General features: G+C 55.7%; 1 protein-coding gene across 1 annotated transcript in view; it reads right to left on the reverse strand.

The window, feature by feature from the left end:
- Nucleotides 1–15,093: 15,093 nt before the first annotated feature.
- NT5M (5',3'-nucleotidase, mitochondrial) overlaps nucleotides 15,094–18,426 on the reverse strand; it is a 33,240-nt gene continuing 29,907 nt past the window's right edge. The window contains exons 4-5 of the mRNA XM_025920427.2: nucleotides 17,283–17,415; nucleotides 15,094–15,920 (exon numbers count right to left, since the gene is read on the reverse strand). Of these exons, the coding sequence (XP_025776212.1) occupies nucleotides 15,778–15,920; nucleotides 17,283–17,415 (276 nt within the window). The 3' untranslated portion in view covers nucleotides 15,094–15,777. The remainder of the gene's footprint in view (nucleotides 15,921–17,282; nucleotides 17,416–18,426) is intronic.

Below are 18,426 nucleotides of genomic sequence, written 5' to 3' on the forward strand. Positions count from 1 at the left end.
ATACCACAAAGGTTGGGTTTAGGGGGATGAGGCCTCTCTCCTCACAGATCTTCAGGAACCAGGCCACGGGGTGCTCAGTGCCTTGTGACACCATCTCAACGTGAGGCCTTAGCGGCTGCCAAGTCAAAGACAAGATCGTGGAGAACCAGCCATTGGCCTCTCTTCCAGGATGTAGCATCTACTAACTACTATGGTGTGGTTTCCCTGACGTCGAGTCACGGGTACCACGCCTCCTTGGGGGAGTGGGGGTGCGGGGCTGGGGGTGGGGGTGGGGTGAGAATGGAATGCATACCTCCTGGTGCCCAGCGGAGGGGAGGACTAGCAGCTCTGGGAGCACCAGTACAGCTGATCACTTGACATCATCCCATCCGTCACTTGACAGAAGAGGCTCCCAGGCCCAGAGGAGCCAGCTCAGCAAAGCGTCCATGGCTACCCTCTGTTAAAGCCGCCACTGCAGCTCTGGACCCCGGTCCTTGCCCGAGATTTCTGAAGGACCGCCCGCGCTCCACTCTTCACTCACCGGGTCTGCGCCGGCTACTGTCGTACCCCGAATCTTAGTGGCTAGGACAGCAACCCTACTGCTTCTCCCCCTTCCTCAGGAATTCTGGGAGCTCTCCTGGATGCAAGCGCAGTCCAGAGCCCCTCGGAGTCTCAGCTTGGCATGAGCTCAGGGCTTGTCCCTGGGCTTCCTCACAGCATGACAATGACCTCAGACATCAGCACTGCCTGAGGGACATCGCGGCAAACCAAGCGGAAACTGCATTGTCTTTTCTGTCCTAAGCCTCAGGGTGCTTTGCACGTGCTGTTGCCCCTGCGTGAGTTCACCTTCTCCCGGATTCCGGGGGCGAGGCGAGGTCACATTGCAGAGACCCTGCGGGACAGATATTGGTGTGGACACCGCATCATGGGGGTGCACCCGCGCCGCATCCTGGCGACTCTGCCCCCACACGGGGAACCGAGAGATACGGAAACTGAGAGCCGGAAGGTCACGGTAAAAGTGAGTTGCAGAGTCAAGACTAGGACTCAGGGATGCCGACCCCTGTCCCCACAACCTCCCAGCCCGCTGCAAGGGTCCTGGCCGGACCCTTCCTTCAGGTTAAAAAGTGGAGCTTTTTTAAAGGAATTAGTCAAAGGGATGGAGAAGGAGGGGGTGTTGAAACAGGGAAGGGAAGCGACCTCCTCCCGTCACACCCCTCTCCTGCATGGAGAAAGTTCTTGAACCACCCAAATTCAAACGCGAATCCACTTGTCCGAACTTCTCTTTGTCACATTGTGGAAACTGAGGCACAGGACAGGAAGAGGGTTGGGTAAGGTCACGCAGAGGGTGAGTGGCAAAGTGGGGGCTTGAGCCAGGTTTCCTAAGCCCCTGGGCCATCGGGTGGGGGGGGGTGGATGTGGGGACAGCATGCAGCTCAATGAGACAGAACACAGATGTCAGCCTGCTTTCCAAACAGAACAGCTGGCACCGGACTTTTAAATTTTTTAATTTTTGTGTCTTTTTAAATGTTTTCGTCAGCCCTCCCCGGGGCTGTAAAAATAGAGCAGCACAGACGCAGGCAGAGCTAAGCCAGGAGCCAGCCTGAATATGCAGCTGAAGGCTGCAGAGCTGCGGAAAGCAGCAAAGCCTGATGAATCAACCAGTGTCCTGAACAGGTCGTCTGCCTCCTTCCCCACTCCGTTGCTCCCTCCCTCCAGGCCTGCAAACCAGAGGAGAGGAGCCCCCTGCCGGAAAGGGAATGGGCGGGGCCTCTGGGTTCCAGGGACAGTGGGTCAGAAGCCCAGGGCGATGGGAGGAGCCGGCTGCCTTGGGATCACCTCTTCCAGGGAGCCTTCCAAGTTTTCAAGAAGGTGCTTCACCTCCCAGGAGAGGTGTGGAGACCTGTTTTCTCTTTCTCCCAGTCTGGCTTCTTTAAACACACCCTTTGCCTTCCGGAAGCCCCACCCGGGGGGCTGCCCCACCCCTCCCAGGAGTTCAGGGTTACCACACGGACACAGGTCCCTCAACCTCACCTAACCCCGGTTTCTATCTCTCTGTGAGATCGGTTTAATTCGAACATCTATTTATTTATGGGTCCCGCAGACACCCACCAGGCGCCGACCAGTCCCTGGGCCGGGTACAGATGAGGCTAAGACAGTCTGACCTAGAAGACATTTACAGTCACCCAGGAGGCTGGGGTGTGGGGAGGTCACTGTAACGGGAGGCTGATGGCTAAAGGTGCCATAACAAGCTAAGGCCACCAGGCAGGTGCAGAGTGGAGTCTCTGCCCACCTCTGTCTCCTCCCCTCACCCCTGCTTCCTGTCCCCATCTACGCTAGCAGCCACATGGGCTTGTTTCAGCCCCCCAAGGCCCTGTCCCTCCTACCCTGGGGTCTTCACACATTATCCCGTTGTGTATCACCCTTACCACCTCCCCTGCCTAGCTAATTCCCGCTCCTCCTTCTTGTCCCAGTTTAAATGCCCCTCTCTGCCATGGAATTCACAGAGCAGCGGGTACCTACGAGGTGTCCGCCATCAGGGACCCGATCCTCGGCTTCCTGGATCTGGAAATCGTTTTCCAGAGGCTCCAGGGAGAGGAGGCTCAGGGGGCTGGAACCGGGAGACCACCGTATCCACGGGAGAGCCGAGGTCCCCTAGCTAGCTGGATTGCCCAGGGGCGAGCTCCTGGCGTCCACTCGGTGCTGGCTCATGTGCCCGGGGCTCCCCGGGCCTCCTGAGGTGGCCACCCCTACTCGGAATCCCTGCAGGGGAGAGAGTGAGGGCGTCCTCATGGCTCACTGTCACCTTCTCCTTTGCTTGTGTGGCCTGTGCTCAGGAAGGCAACCACGGGGCCCGCCTTCCCCGGTGTGATCTTGCACCTAGGGCAGGGCCCCGCACGCTGATGACCGCCCCCCCTTTGCCTTTGGCCCTCAGGGATCAGCTGGAACCTGAGCGTGAGCCCAGGCTGGGGAGACAGCACGAGACCTGGCTCAGGTCTAATGCAGCCGCAGATGATCACCCAGACTTCCTGCCAAGACATTGCTGCAGAAGGAGGCCCACCTAGAGGCCAGTCGCTGCCCTAGGGGGTGGGGGCCACCCCTGCCAGGCCCTGGTGGCTGGCTCTTCATCTGGGGGAAGGGTCTGTGGAATGGCCCCCGGCTGGGGTGTTGTGCTCAGACTCTGGCACGTGGACGTGTGGGCACGTGGGCACCGCCACCCCCCCCCCGCCCCCGCCGCCTGCCGCCTGGGTTCTTGATGGAGCTGAGGGTTATGTTCCGCGTCGGCGCGTACTCACCCCTGCGCTCGCAGCCTGCCGGCAGTGACACAAACCATCTCACCGAAAAATCGCATGTTGTGTGCCGGTCGCACCGGAGCAAAATCATCATCTCTCAGCTACCTGTCACCTCCAACGTGCTTTCTGCCACGAGGTTCTGCCAACTCCCCAGGGCTCAGCGGGCCCTTGAGGGCCACAGTAGCTGGTAAACGCAGGACCTGATGACAGCCACCCCCGGGAGGACCCTCACTGTGACCTCAGCCCCCTGAGAGAGGCATGTCTCCCAAGAGCCACCCTCTCTCCCACATCTGTCTGTTATAGAGCCCATGTCCTAATCTCTGACCTTCTTCTCTGCAAGTCAGAGAGGTTTTCTGTTGTTCCCGGGAGCCCCGCGATCTGTCTCAACCCTGAGGAGACAGCCTGCCTGTTTCTTTTTTTTTTCTTTAATTTTTTTTTTCTCAACGTTTTAATTTATTTTTGGGACAGAGAGTGACAGAGCATGATAGGGGGAGGGGCAGAGAGAGAGGGAGACACAGAATCGGAAACAGGCTCCAGGCTCTGAGCCATCAGCCCAGAGCCTGACGCGGGGCTCGAACTCACGGACCGCGAGATCGTGACCTGGCTGAAGTCGGACGCTTAACCGACTGCGCCACCCAGGCGCCCCAAGCCTGCCTGTTTCAAGCCCACACGCCACCGCTTACTAGCTGTGTGGTCTTGGGCAAGTGGCTGAACCTCTCTGAGCCTTGGTTTCCACATCCACAAATGGAGACAATACTGGTATCTGCCTCAAGGGCTCGCTGTGAGGACCACATGGGAAAACAGGTATAGTTAGACCAGCAGCACACGGTAGGCACGCCACCCTTACCCCCGTGACCTACGGCTCACATGCCAGCCTGAGGCTGGGGCCTGTCACCTGCTGGGGCCCATGCTGCAGGGCCACTGGGCAGAGGGCATGTCAATGTCGGAGGAAAGGGGCAAGTGCCGGTGGAGCAGACTTGAGAAGGACAACGCACGGGGACGTCCGAGAGGTCGAGCAAGCATGGGCAGTGGGCCTGGAGCCCAGGAGCGCAGGGGGGCTGCAGGGGGTGGTGGGGAGCTGCCTGGGAAGGGGCGGGGGTTGCTGCATGCGGAGAGGAAGGGCCAGGGAAAATTCCAGCCTGTTGTGGAGATCGGTTTGTTGGTTCCTCAGCAAGCTAAGCATAGAATGACCATATGACTCAGCCGTTTCACTCCTAGGTATACACGCAAAAAAAAAACGGAGAGCAGGTGTTCAAACAAAACCTTGCACATCGCTGTTCACAGCAGCGCTATTCACGGTCGTCAAAAGATGGAAACAACCCAGGTGTCCTTCAACAGGCGAATGGTAAACATCAACGTGTAATCTACCCACACAAAGGAATACTATGTGGTCATAAAAAAGGAGGCCCTGATGCATGCCACAGCACGGATGGACCTTGGAGATACGGTAAGTGAAAGAAGACAGACACAGGAGGCCATTGTTTGGTTCTGTTCATACGAAATCTCCAGAGTAGGCAAATGCACAGACGGAGAGTGGACGGTGGTTTCCAGGGGCCGAGGGAGGGGAGAATGGAGAGTGACTGCAAATGGGTTTGGGGTGATGAGAAAGTTCTGGCACTAACTAGACAGTAGGGCCGGTCGCACAGCATGGCGAATGTACTTAATGCTATTGAATTGTGCATTTGTTAGTGGTTACAATGAGAAGTTTTATGCCATCTGTATTTTACCACAATTTAAAAAATAAATCAACGAAGTCACACCATTTGGCCACAGGCTGACGTCCTCTTCTGGTCTCTTTGTTGCCACATAGGCTCCCTGGAGAACTGGGCTCTTCCTTTGGCCCTGAACATCACACCGCGGGAGGAGAGGCTGGATCATCGAGGTCAGGGCAGTGAGATGGGAGGGTGCTGACCACTTCCTGGCTCTGGCCGTTGGCCACCAACCGGCTGTAGGACCATGGGTGACTGGGGCAACCTCTCTGGGCTCCAGGGGCCCTATCTGTGACCGCAGGGTTGGATTATCGCTGACGGCAGAGGTGATCTCAGAGAGTCTGTCTCTTCTTTCTCTAAGAGCCTGGATGGAACCACGTGTCCTGTACTGACTCATGGGAGCATCAGAACAGCCAGCACGGTCTATCCCAGGACCTCTTGTCCAGGCTTCCGATGGCCCCAGGGGCTGTGGGGGCCAGCACCCTCCCCCCTGCCAAGCTCTCAGAGTCCCTCCTTTCCAATTCTGGAAAGTAGCCCAACATGTGAGTCAGGGATTCTATTTTTTTTTAACTTTTTTATTATTTATTATTATTAATATTTTGAGAGAGAGAGAGTGAGGGAAGGGCAGAGAGAGAGGGAGAGAGAAAGTCTCAGGCAGGCTCCAAGCCCAGCGCAGAGCCCAACGTGGGGCTCCATCCCACAACCCCGAGATCATGACCTGAGCCAAAATCAAGAGTGGGACACTTAACAGACTGAGCCACCCCAGGGATTCTTAATATTTCCTGGATCAGTCTTCTTTGAGAGCCAGATAAAACTGATAGACTGTCTCCCTAGAGCGGTACCCAGAGTAGGGTTAAGAGCACCTGTTTATGGTGATTTATGTTCCTACGGTTTAGAGATTAATAGCAGCGTCGGCATCAGATGGACCCAAGTCCAAATTTCAAGCCTGCTATGATTCACTATCCCTGTGTACATCCGGGTTTTCCATCTGCAGAATGGATGTATTAATAGCACTCACTTCAAGGATCGGATGATTCATACAAAACACTTGGGAGATGCTTGGCACTCAGTAACTGTTGGCAAGCTCAGACTCAGCTGCGCTTGGAGACTATCACCTCCCAGCTCTCACCTCCTCAGCCAAAAGAGGTCTCCCTTTGTCATCTTGTCCTCACTCTCCCAGCCCTCTTGCCCTGCCTTCCAAATGTCATTTCTCACAGCTGTCCTGCTCTTCCCCGCCCCCAATGCCAGGGGAACAATGGTTCTTGCACTTGGTCTCACAATCCAACAGCTCTGCCATTGGCCTTTCTCCCTTTTCTAAGGAGATGATCCTATTGCTACAAAATAATTTCTCTCTTCATTTTCAAGACTCCAATCTCATGACCAGTCCATGTATCTTTGAAAGCAGTGTAATTTCTTTTTTGAACGGTATGTATAAATACAAGTATAATACACGTGTTTAAACACACATATATAATACGTGTGTTCCTTATTTTTGCTCCTTTGATCTGTCAGTTTCCGAGAAAAATCTATGAAAGGCTCCTGCTCTAATCGTGACACTGGCCACTTCTCCTTCTAGCTCTATCTATCAGTCTTTGTTACAAGCATCGTGAAACCATGTTGTCGGGGCATAAAATTTCATAACTCTCATTTTGTTGGTAAACTGTCTCTTTTAGCAACATGAATCCAACTCTGTCCTCTGTTAATGGTCTTTGGATTCTGTCTTGTCTGATATTGAGGTTTACTCACTGATATCCTTTTGCTAGGACTTACGTAGTACGTCTCTTTCTACTCTCCTATTTAGAAACTTCCTGGGTTGATACCATTTATATGTATCTCTTGAAGGCAGGATCTTATTCTTTGTGGAGATTTTTCTTGTGATTTTGACGCATTCACATTTATTGCAATTAATGGAAGGTTTGAACTTATTCCTGATATTATTTCTGTATCGTATTTCTTATGTTTTGTGTTTTTTCCCTCTTTCCGCGTACTTGTTAGATTGATTTCATTTCTTCCATTTCAGTGTTTCCTTCTAATAGTTTACAAGTGATACATTCTACTTCTACTTTTGTGCAGATTTCCCTTAACATTTTCACACACACACTTAGTCTTACCCTACAATTACTAGAATTAATCAGAATCTATATCCACCTTCCCACAAGTTTTAACATACGTTTATTCTCCTCTGTTCCACAAACTCTTTAACTCCTTTGTTGATTAATATCTGTGGTTTTAGCTTCAGACTGTTAATTCTTATGCAATAACACTTAGATTTAATAAATTTTATCGGTTCTCGGCTAGTCATTGTTTCTTGTATTTCATTTCTCCACTTAATTTTCCTTCTTGCTAGAGCACTTCGGTTAGTATTATTTTCAAAAGGGAATTTTTTTTCAATGCAAAACATTCCAAGAAATCATGTGTCTTCAGGATGTGGTTTTATTCTTACATTTAGCTGGGTATAGAATTCTGAGTCTGAAATTATTTTCCATTAGATTTTGAAGCTAATTACTTCATTTTCTTCTTGCTTCTAGCATTATGTTGTTTGCAGGTAGCCTGGTTTTTGTCTGGAAATATTTAGAAATGTTTATCCCCAGTGTTCTAAAATTTCAATACTCTTCCCAGTAGTGAATCTCTATTCATTCATCCTGCCTGGCACTGGTGACCTATTATAATCAGAGTTCTGAGACGGTGTCAGCCTCCACAACAAAACTCTGTTCTTTGTATCTCCCTCCTTTTATTTTGTACCTTCTATCTCTTCGTCCTTTTGTGCTGCATTTTAGGACTCCTTAATCTTCCAACTCACTGTTTGCTCTCCAGCTGTGCCCACTCTGCTATTCAGCTGATCGATGGAGGGCTTTTTTCCATGACTAGCTTTTAATTTTCCAAAATCTCTCGTTGGTCTTTTTGAGGGTCCAATATTCTACCACATCTAAGGATACTGATCACACTAGTTCTAAATCGTTGCTCTGGTTACGTAAGTCCCTGACCTTGGGCATCCATCCTCTTGTTTAGGAGTGGGACTTATCCTTGCGCCCGAGGTTTGCTCTAACTGCAAGCACCTCGTCGATTTCCTGCAGCCTGCCTTCATTCGTTCTAGGGGAATGGACGGTACCACCACCCAATCCTTAGTGTTCTGTGCTTAGGGCTCTCTAGTCTCCCTGGGTGTCACCATCTTTCTGGGACACTGCGTATCTCTCCAACTGTAGCACCCATGCTCCCTCCTCCCCACTCCTCCAAAACACAGATACCTGCATTCTCTGCCTGGCCCAGGTGTGTGTGTGTGTGTGTGTGTGTGTGTGTGCGTGCGCACACGCGTCACATGCATGTGGGTGGTAGGGAAGAAAGTTCAACTCACCCGGTGGCTTCCACGGAGGTACCCTAAACAGTTATTCTGCCAGGAGCCCAGGACCCTCTTGAGTCCCCATATCCACCCCTCCAGAACCTCTGGGCCCCCTCACGTTTTGCAGCAGCCACCCCTCCCCCATGGCTCCCTCCCTCCATCCGCCCCAGCCGCCTTCCCATGAAGGTGTTAGGCGCAGTTCCTGACCTCTGCATGCCTGCAGGTGTTTTCTCCCTACTGGGAGCAGCAGCTCTGGATGGCGGGAATGGCATGGCCTTTGGAGCTGGACGGAACCCAGGCATCACAGTCTCAGCTTCAATTTTCACAAAATCGAAACCAGATTATCCTTGCCTTACTTCATAAGCCATGTGGAGAGATTAGTGACGTGAGAAAGGGTCTGGAATATACTCAGTAAATGTTGGATCCTCTCCCCCTTCAGCCTCTTTCATCCACAAGACAGGAAATTCTTTCCCTAGAGCCCAAGTTTGAAGCCAGGGGTTCAGGCAGTTAGTGCTGAGGTCAGAAGAGGGAGGTGTCCCGGGAGACTGGGGCAGTCTGCGAGAACTTTCCTGGGGGTGGCAGGGGCAAGCAGGGGTGAGCTAAATGGGGAGGAGAAGGGGGCGCTTGCGGGTTGCGGGGGTGGGGCGGGATGGGAGAACAGAACAAGGTCGAGCGGGAAATGTTGAGCAAACAGTGGTAAGCCTTGTTTAGAGTCAGAGGCCAGGCGCTCAAATGCCACCAGGGCCCGGGAGATGACTGAAACATGTGGGCAGGCCGGGGTCATGGAGGGAGCGGAGACAAATCCCCCAGCACACGCGAAGGAGTGAGCACTCCTGCGCACCGGACAGGCTGGACACGGGCCCTCGGCGGGTCTGACAGCAGGGCCCCGCCTTGCAAAAGCCCCGCTCAGCACTGCCCCACCAGGAGAGCCACCAACTGTCCCAGCCAGACTCCAGGGCACGTGAGTGGCAGGGTGTAAAAGCTGCCCTGAGAAAACACTCTTGGCCGATAACACGAGCCTCAGGGCTCGGCACCTCTGGTTTGTGTGGACCATCTAGTGAAGGAGGGGAGACAGGAAGCATGGATGGAACCCTGCGACAGCGGAGTTTCCGTGAGGACAGGGACCCATAAGGTCTCTCAGCACCTACATTCTCCCCTAGCCGGGCCCACCCAGGACTACAGTCTCCCTCCTGGTGTCTCCCTGGAGCCTGAACTGCCCCCCACAGCCCTGGGCTGTTTTAGGGGAGGGTTACAGCAGGTGGGATTCATCCATCTACTTAGTCATCAGTGGCTGAGGTCCCCTCTGTGCGCAGATCAGGCTCCGCCCACAGGAGTTTCCAGAGCTTACACGGGGTCAGAAAGAGATGTTGGTGGTCGGGAACACCAGTATGGGACCAGAATATAGGGCAGATCGACTACCAGCTCCAGAGCCCCAGGGAGGCACCGAGCAGCCAGAGGTGGTCCTCTGGCGCCACCCTGTGGCCATAGTTGACAACTGCAGGTCCCGCGCTACAACCTGCGTCGCCAGTTCCCTGTCCTTTCACATAAGAGGATCCTAGCCTGGGAGGTCACGGCAGAATCAGGTAAGAACACTGTTCGCATCACAGGCTGGGTCTCCTTGGCCCCACTTCTCTCCGGCCTTCTAAGTTTTAATACCCGGATCATTTCTGGCCTCTTCTATGCCCCAGCCTATGCGTCTGACCCAGCTTCGTGCAATCTAATCAAGGATTTTAAAAATTTCAGCCAAATTGCGTTCATGGGACAGCCGATCGGGTTCCTGTTTCTATGCGTTTCAATCCTTGAGTCGGTTTGTCACAGCCCCAGCTTCGTCTATAAAGGGCTGGAGGCAAGGTTTCCTGCCCAGCAGCCAGGCTGGACACGGGCCATCGGCGAGTCTGACAGCAGGGCCCCACCTTGTCCACAGCAGCCCGGGAGGAAGGAGAAAGGGGCAAGAAGACCTGGTCCAGGGGGGCCAGAATGGAGCTTAGGGAATTTGCTCCTTCCTTCTTCTTTCCCTGCAGTTGCGTGTGCACTCACTCATCACTAGTGTCGCAGTCCGCCCCGCTCCTCACACACAAAACACACCCGCGATTTCAAGAATGCGCTGTGCTGCCACCTGCTGGCCAAGTCAGGACAAGCACCCCTGGTTCCCATCAGAGCCTCCAGAGGTCCCCCACCAAGCTGGTGGCAAGTCCACTCTCCAGACTCCCTGTTCCCAGTCCCTCCCATTGCCAGGCGGCCTCCTGGCTCTTCCCTGCAGGCTCTGGGGGCCCCACGTCTCCTCACTGGGTGGCCCAGGGCTTGTCAACTAACCTCTCGGTGCCCGAATTCCTGGGCAGGTTGTGGGAAAAACCAAATACATGTGAGTTAAAACGCTACAGATATGCAGATAGATGTCTGTTATTGACTATAACTGGTGACAATTTTTTTTTAATTGCCAGTTAAAGCTAACTCAGTCTCTTTCCACCTAAAATGGTCTTCTTTGGTCTCTCAGGCTCTTTCTAGAAGCATCTAACTCTTAAGTCCCCACTCATTGGAGGGGCTGCTATCCCCTCTTGCTCTTCATAGGGTCTCCCTCATTTCCTCCCCGGTGAGAGGACATCTGGATGCAGGAGCCGGCCTCTGCTTGGGGCACTGGCCACGTCTCATGTCTCCTGGTTTCAGGCCGTGAGCCTCACCCTACCTGCTTGCACTACTGAGCCCCTGCTTCAGGGGTAACAAGGGTCTGCTCTCGGCCCAGCCAGATTGGGTGGTCCCCCTGCAACCCTCAGCCCCAGGACCACCTTGCCCCTCCTTGGTGGCCACTAATGAGCTCCCAGGATGGTCCTTCTCATGCAGGGATTCTGAATTCGTTCCTTTCTGTGCTAAAGGGAGAGCCAGGATCTTGAGGACCATCTCGGTCCCACCTGCTCAGTAGCTCCTCTGCTTGTGAAACTGGCCTCCTCAACCAGCTGGGGTTGCTGCTGGAATTTCTATCATCTCTCTCACACCCCTGACACCCACGCTTTGGAGAGGATGGGGATCCTCCCGCCCAGGAACCTGCTCGTTCTCGCTCTAGCTGATTCACTCATCACAGTACCAGTGGGCCACTTTCTCCCTAGGGGGGACTTACCCAAGCCATCTCCCCCTTCTTGCTCACCCCGCGGGCCTCCTGTCCTAGACAACAGGTGCCTGCCAGGACACTGGTAAATCGAGGGGACAGGAGGTTGTATACCAAGTGTCACGCATGCTCTGTTACATTTGTCCCTCTGCCTGGCCTGCAGGAGAATCAGTGAGCTTCCCTCTCCTCCTTCTCCCTTTCACCTCCTCCTCCTCCCCCCTCCCCATACCCCTTTCCTCGGGCTTGTCACTGAGGGCCAACCCAGCCAACTCCTCTGGCTGCTAGGAATTGCAGTTCTGACCTGACCCTTATCTGCCCTCGGGCCTGCTGCAGGCCGAGTGCCTGAATACTCTCCTCTTCAGACGGAGGCCCATCCCTTGAGCACTGACTTGGCTTTAACCATGGACACCTGAGCCCTTAGGGAATTCTGGATTGGAGGACAGTGTTATGTAGAGGTCGCAAGCCCCAGAACATAGCTACGTGGGCTAAAATAGCTACGTGGGCTAAAATAGCTACGTGGGCTAAAATCTTGGTGGCACCACCGACCTGGCACACCCTCGGTCGGGACAGCTGGCTCTGCTGAGACCACAGCCCCATCAGTAAGTGGGAGTGACCACAAGAGGGTGGTTATGAGGCCACAGAACGTGCTCCTCAGCATCTGGAATGCAGAAGTACTAAGGAAATGACCATTAGTGAGGTTATGATGTCGGAATGGGTCCCAGTGGGGAAACCGTGACCCAGAAGAGTGGAATAACTATACTAAATCTTTCTGCCTCAGACCCCTGGCTAACCTGGAGGCCATGGCTCCCTCCAAGGGCTCTGGTCTTATTTCCAACATCATCAAAGGGGTAGATCTCCACTCCTGACAGGAGCTGAGCCTGTTGAGGCCAGCCAGTGAAGAAGGCAAGGGACCACGCTGATGGGCCACCTCATCTCGGGTCAGGACAAGCCTGGCTTTGCTACCAGGAGGTGGACTCCCTTTTCTGCAACTCATTAAACGGTGCTGAAGCCAAACACATACTTCGTGGGCTTTGAAGAAAGTCACCTTCATTTCACTTGTGTGTATCCTGTTGAAAGGAAGGAAGGAAGGAAGGAAGGAAGGGGGGAGAGAGGGGAGAGAGTATGGAAGGGAGGAAGGTTGGGAGGGAGGAAGGGAGGGAGGGAGGGAGGGAAGCAGGAAGGGAGGGAGGGAGAGAGGAAGGGAAGAAAATCATAAAGCCGAGAAGTCCTGGCCTCTGTCATCAACTGCTGCAGGTGTCCCTCCCTCCCAGCACAATGAGGGCAATGATGGGACCCGGCAAAGTGGGTGCCACAGGACAGGCAGCACCTCCATGCCGGTTCTCTGCCCAGGCTCCACCTCCGACCTGACCTCCCCATCTCTTGTCCAGGTTCGTTCTGCTGCTGCTTCCCTCCTACACTCTTCAGCAACCCCCTCCAGCCCCAGGCCCTCTGCACAGCCTTCCCTCAGCCAGGAGGGCTCTCCCCTCCTCTACCCAGACCTCAGCCAGTGCCGCCTGCTGGAAGGGGCCTGTCCGGGCCCGAGGCTGGCCACGGCCCCACTCCAGTTGCTTCCGCAGCCCCAGACCTCTCCTGTAGCTCAGGGAATCACAGTGAGTTCTGGATGGCTCGTCTGCTCGTCCGGTGGGGCCGCATTCCGAGGCACTGACTAAAACATCTTTGCCGCTACAATTCTTTTTTTTTCCTTTAAATGAATTAGGCGGCTGAGGCCGCTGCCGCCTCAGGGTGAGGGATCCTGGATGAGCAAAGAACAAGCTCAGCAATCCGTAGCTTCGGAGTTTGTACACTCAGGCTGCCAATCAGTCCCGAAGGAGAGGCTGTGGGAGAGCCAGCCTGCTGAAGCCAGCACAGCACCCACGCCGTAGGTCTGTAAGAAGCAGACCTAGAATCGGGCCCGCGCGGGCTGGGAGCGGACAGCAAGGGCTGGCAGAGACGAGGGACAGAGTGCCTGCGAGGGGGCTCTGTGTCCTGGCCCCCCCACCCCACCCCAGCTTTTGCCCGTGGCCCTGGCGCTCCCTGCGGGTCACCAGGGGCCAGGAGCATGGGGAGGAGGCAAGCAGGCAAAGGGGTCGCACCGCCCCCCAGCGGGGCACAGTCTGGAGCAACTCTCTCCCTGTGGCCAAAGGCCCCCCCCTGTCCACCAGACGTGGGGGGGAAAGGCTATCCCAGCAGTGTCGGCACCCACTGGTCCGGCGACACCAGCGTGAGGATGAGGAAGGGGGTTCCCTTCCCCAGGGCCGTCGACATGAAGAAAGGAGGCCCCTGCATCCGCACACCCCACCTCCCCACCACATATCCCAACACCCCTCCCACCCCGTGCTTGGGACACTCCCCGGGAGGAACCAGATGTGGCTGAGAAAAACCTGATGGGATTAAGTCTCCGTCAGGAGCAGAATGAGGCCCCAGGAGAGAAATGAGCTAAGTGGCTTGTTTTTTCAGAGAGCCAGGCTGGGTGGGTCTGGTTCACTGCTGTGGCCTTGGGCTAGCACCAACCCCTCGAGCAGCGGGTACTCCGTCCGTGGGCCCTCCTGCCGGCCAGAAGGTCAAGTCGGGCGAGGGTGCGGTTCTCACCAGGCCAGAGGCTGCGATGCCCTGCCAGTCCCAAGCTAGGGCGTCCCGGTGGATCTACACACCGTGACTACACAGGGCCGGCTCTAGGAAGAAGGCTTGCGGGCCCGGTGGGCAGGAAATGGGCCCAGGAAGAAAGTATATCATGCAGGTGAAATGGTCTCCTGGCCCTTAGACAGTGGCCATGTCCTCGAGTGGGCAGCCACAGAGGGTCTCTGGGGAGCAGCTGGGGGGCCAGCCCTCCAGGGTCTCACTTCGTCCAGAGCCACAGGCTGGGAGGGCCAGGACTCCTCTGGACACTGCCCTGCTTGGACCAGGTGACTCAACCCCAAATACACTCCCTGTCAGGACGGACGTACAGAGCCCCCACCCCAGCCCCGGAGGGATACAGCTGCCGAGGTGGGGACAGCACAGTGGAAAACTGCCCTTGCCTGAGCAGAGTCCTTCCTTCCTCATCTGGATGCCCGAGCTGGTGAGGCCCTGAGAGCCAGAAAGTCAAGAAGCTCAGGCTGGCTGAGCTTCAGCAACTTTCCCTCACCTTGTCTCCTACTTGACCGTACCTCCTGGGGCAGCCCTAGTGTACCTGTCACAGGGGGCCTGGCAGGAAGACCCCAGAGGTGGGACAATCAGGGGTTCCCTGCAAGGGCAGTGGAGGGGGGAGGCCTTCAAGAAAGCCTGGGGACGTGATGGCTGGTTCGCGTCACCCTTCCCAGCAGACCGAAAAGAACAAAAGTGGAGACTCTGACATCACCCCGCCCCCTCCCCACTTGGCTGCTGGGATCTCGGGGACGTGGGGTGAGAGCAGCACAGAGTGGGGGACACTGCTCTGAACTGTGCAGGACAGGAGGGGCTGGAGACCTGGGGGCACAAGGAGGGGACCAGTCAGCGCGGTGGAGGGTCTACTCAGGGGACCACTATGGCCGCCAGCTTCTCCACCTGCCCATCCCTCCTTGGTCCCACGTAGCACCTGCAGCACCCATGGCGATGAACGGGGAGGCTCCTCAGCCCCCCTCATCAGTGTGGGGGGCAACCCCCCAAGATGTGCAGCTGGGCTCCCAGGGGCCAGACGCCGGAGGACCTCAGGGCAAGGGCTAGAGGTGGCCACTCCTTGAGTGACACGTGAACAGCATTTATTTTCCAGGCCTTCAGCAGACGTTCCAGCCTGCTGACTGTGCTGTGCCCCGAGCAGGGCCCCAGGGCCGGAGGTACAAGAAATCTCGGAGCCGGTCACAGGCAGGATGGCGTGCGGTGCCTGGAGACGGGCGTGCCCTGGAATTCGGGGTGTCTGCTGAATCCATGGTGGGTCCCTAGGGGAGCGGGGACCAGGCGGGCAGGCAGGGAAGGGGCTGCAGCTCAGAATGAGGGCTCGGGGCCCTCTCACTCCAGAAGCACCTCACTGCTGGCACCCTCGCCGATGGGCCGCAGACCCGGGAGTGGGGACTTCCCTGAGGGGTGGGGGAGGCCTGCTGGACCCTCGGCTCCTTCCGGTCTGGAGCCCCAAGCCCTGAGCAGCCCGGCCGTGGCCTGAGGTCAGCCTGCATCCCCCGGGGGGGCACGTGTCTTGTCCAGGGCCCCTGGGCCAGCCCTGCCCCGAGATCAGTTTAAGGCCTGGCAGGGCTGGGGAAAGGGGGGAGACATGCAGTGGGCCCGGAACATCGGAGAGGGAGCCCCGGGCCAGAACACTAGCTCTCCCCGCCGCCACCCCTCACAGGCCCTGAGGTGGGAGCCCTGAGGCCAGGGGCCCTGCGGAGAAGCCCGGACGGAGCACAGTCCAGCTCAGCGGGGCCGCTTGCTGTCCAGAATGGCCTTCCAGTCGTCTGCCCACGAGTGCAGCCTGCGGCTGGGAGGCTGCAGCTGCAGGTGCCGATTGTGACAGGCCGTGAAGAGGATGTGCTCCCAGCTGGGGGTCGGCTCAGCCCCTGTGGGCAGGAAAGCAGCACTTGAGGCCGGCTCCAGGAGGCCTGGGGCGTCCTCAGCAACAGCGGGCCTCTCTGAGACCCGGCTTCCCCGTCGGTCAAGTGCTGACTGCGCCAGCACCGGCTCACTGGGGGGTTGCAAGGGTTAAATGAGATGGGCCACGAGGAGGAGCACCTGGGACGGCCCCCAGGGGACCCAAAGCAAACGGTGGCTTCCGTGGTGGTGGTGATGGTGGTGGTCGTTCTCACCACGGCCGCCCTCAGAGCTGAGCCCTGCTGACGCCCTGCCCTTCCCCTCCCTCGTGCTTGGCCTTCCCTCACTGGCCAGTGCCGGCTTCGCAGCTTCCCACCTGTTGACCGTGGATAACCTTCGATCCCTCAGGTCCACCTGCCCACACCAGCACTCTGGTGCCGATCCTGCCCCCCGGGTTACAGCCTGACTCCCCAGCTCCTCCTGCACAGGCCTCCCCCCTGCTCCCCGTGGTCGGAGACAGAAGCTGGGCGGGGCTCCATGCCCCCCATGTGCCCTGACTCTCCTGTGGAAGCACGTGGCTTGGGAGGTCAGGGGTGGGCACACGCATGAAGCCCACTCTCTGGACACACTGTGACCCGTGTGGAGATAGATGGGTGTGTTTCCCGAGCCAGCTCCAGAGGCCATTAGGGAAGCGATATTCTGTATTCTCCCACTGAGATGACCAAAAGAATAGGCGTTAACTCTGAAAGCCCCGATGGCTACCAATGGCTACCAGGGGAGCCTGACCGAGTACAAAGGCAAAGCAGAGCAGTCAGGAGATAAAAGAAACCGAATTCTGACTGGTGTTTGAGTTCCTAGATTTACCGCAGCAGAAGCCTTCCTACCCAGATAGGTGCACTGATGAATTTCCCCTCTCCCCTGGAAGGTGGTATAGGGTTTGTTTGTTTGGAGGGAGGGAGGGAGGGAGGGAGGGAGTCACCCATCAGCAAAAGGGACAAATACAGCTCCTTCAACTAGACACATTATGCTCTTCTGTTTTCCAGCAGGTTCAGTCCACATTGCCCTTGGGGGAAAAAATGGCTTTGGTGCTAAAAACAAATGTTTGGAGGCCGGCCTGGTCCTCGTTTTACATGAGGTAAAAAGGGACTCATCCGACGAGTTACCCCAGGAGCTGAGACCTGCTTCTCCCGACTCCTAGGGGCACCCCTTCCAAGGCCAGATGCTGCCGGATGCTGAGAATAACCTTGCCTTCCCGGTAGGGGAGCATTGGAGGCTGAAGGCCTGATACACATCTGGTGATTAAGTGGGGACCACTCAGGACAGGGGCCGTGAGGCCAGCCCTGCATGCTGTCGGTCCCAGTGGCTCCCAGCTCTCCACACTTGCTCCTCACCTGCGGCAGGCCACTTGCCTGTGATGTCTGGCCGGTCATCTATGAGAAGGTCGGCAGAGACCACGGTCTTGTCTGTGGCCAGCACAATCTGATCCAGAAAGTCGGGGCCAAAGTGCTTCTCCACCCAGGCATACTGGAACACAAACAGGGAGGGGGAGAGGAAGGGACCGTCAGGCCTGGGCACAGACACGGCTGGGGCACAGCCAGGCTTCTTCCAGGAGGAAGGGCCGCCATCAAGATGTGATGATCCCAGTGGCAGCAGAGGAAACATACTCAAGGAGATGGTGGGACTTGTCCATGTCCCCATAGCTAGAAAGCGGCAGAACCCTGGCTCAAACCCAGGCCGCCCTCACCCCAGCTCCAAGCCCGCACATGCCTGGCCTACTCAACCCAACACGCATGCTATGAAGGCCTCCTGCACCTTTTATTTTTAATGTTTATTTATTTTTGAGGGGGCGGTGCAGAGAGAGAGGGAGACAGAGGATTCGAAGCAGGCTCTGTGCTGACAGCAGGGAGCCCAACGCAGGGCTCGAACTCATGAACCATGAGATCATGACCTGAGCCGAAGTCGGACACTCAACCGACTGAGTCACCCAGACGGCCTGTCACCACCCATCATCTTTTAAAAAAAAATTTTTTTAATGTTTATTTATTTCTGAGAGAGAGAGCATGAGCAGGGGAGATGGGAAACTCCTTTGGGGATTAAATGGGACAATGTATGTAAAAGTCTTAGCACAGTGCCTGGCACACAGAAAGTGCTCGTACAAGGCCGCTGGACAAAGGGTGCCACTGCTGGTCTCATCTCTCCTCTCCTGTGGTTCTGATGTGTCTGAGCTGCGGGACTTAAACCATTTAACCTTCTAAGACCTGTGTCTTTGCAGTGTGGTTATGATCACATTAAATCTGCGTAGGACACAGAGTAATGCCTGACACGTAGTAAGTAGTTAATAGATGTTACTTTAGTTAAACGTTGAGAGCCCTGCATTATATGTAAAAAAAGCTACTAGAATAAAGAAGTTTAGCAAGATGGCAGGATACTAGGTCAACACGCAAAAATCACTTGTATTTCTATACCTTTGGATATTGAAACAAAAGAAACAATACCTTTACAATAGCGCCAAAAAGAAACATGAAACAGATTGAC

The sequence above is a fragment of the Puma concolor genome, chromosome E1 (genome assembly GCF_028749965.1).
Source record: "Puma concolor isolate L17-30 chromosome E1, mPumCon1.1.hap2, whole genome shotgun sequence".
In the NCBI taxonomy this organism is placed as follows: domain Eukaryota; kingdom Metazoa; phylum Chordata; class Mammalia; order Carnivora; family Felidae; genus Puma; species Puma concolor.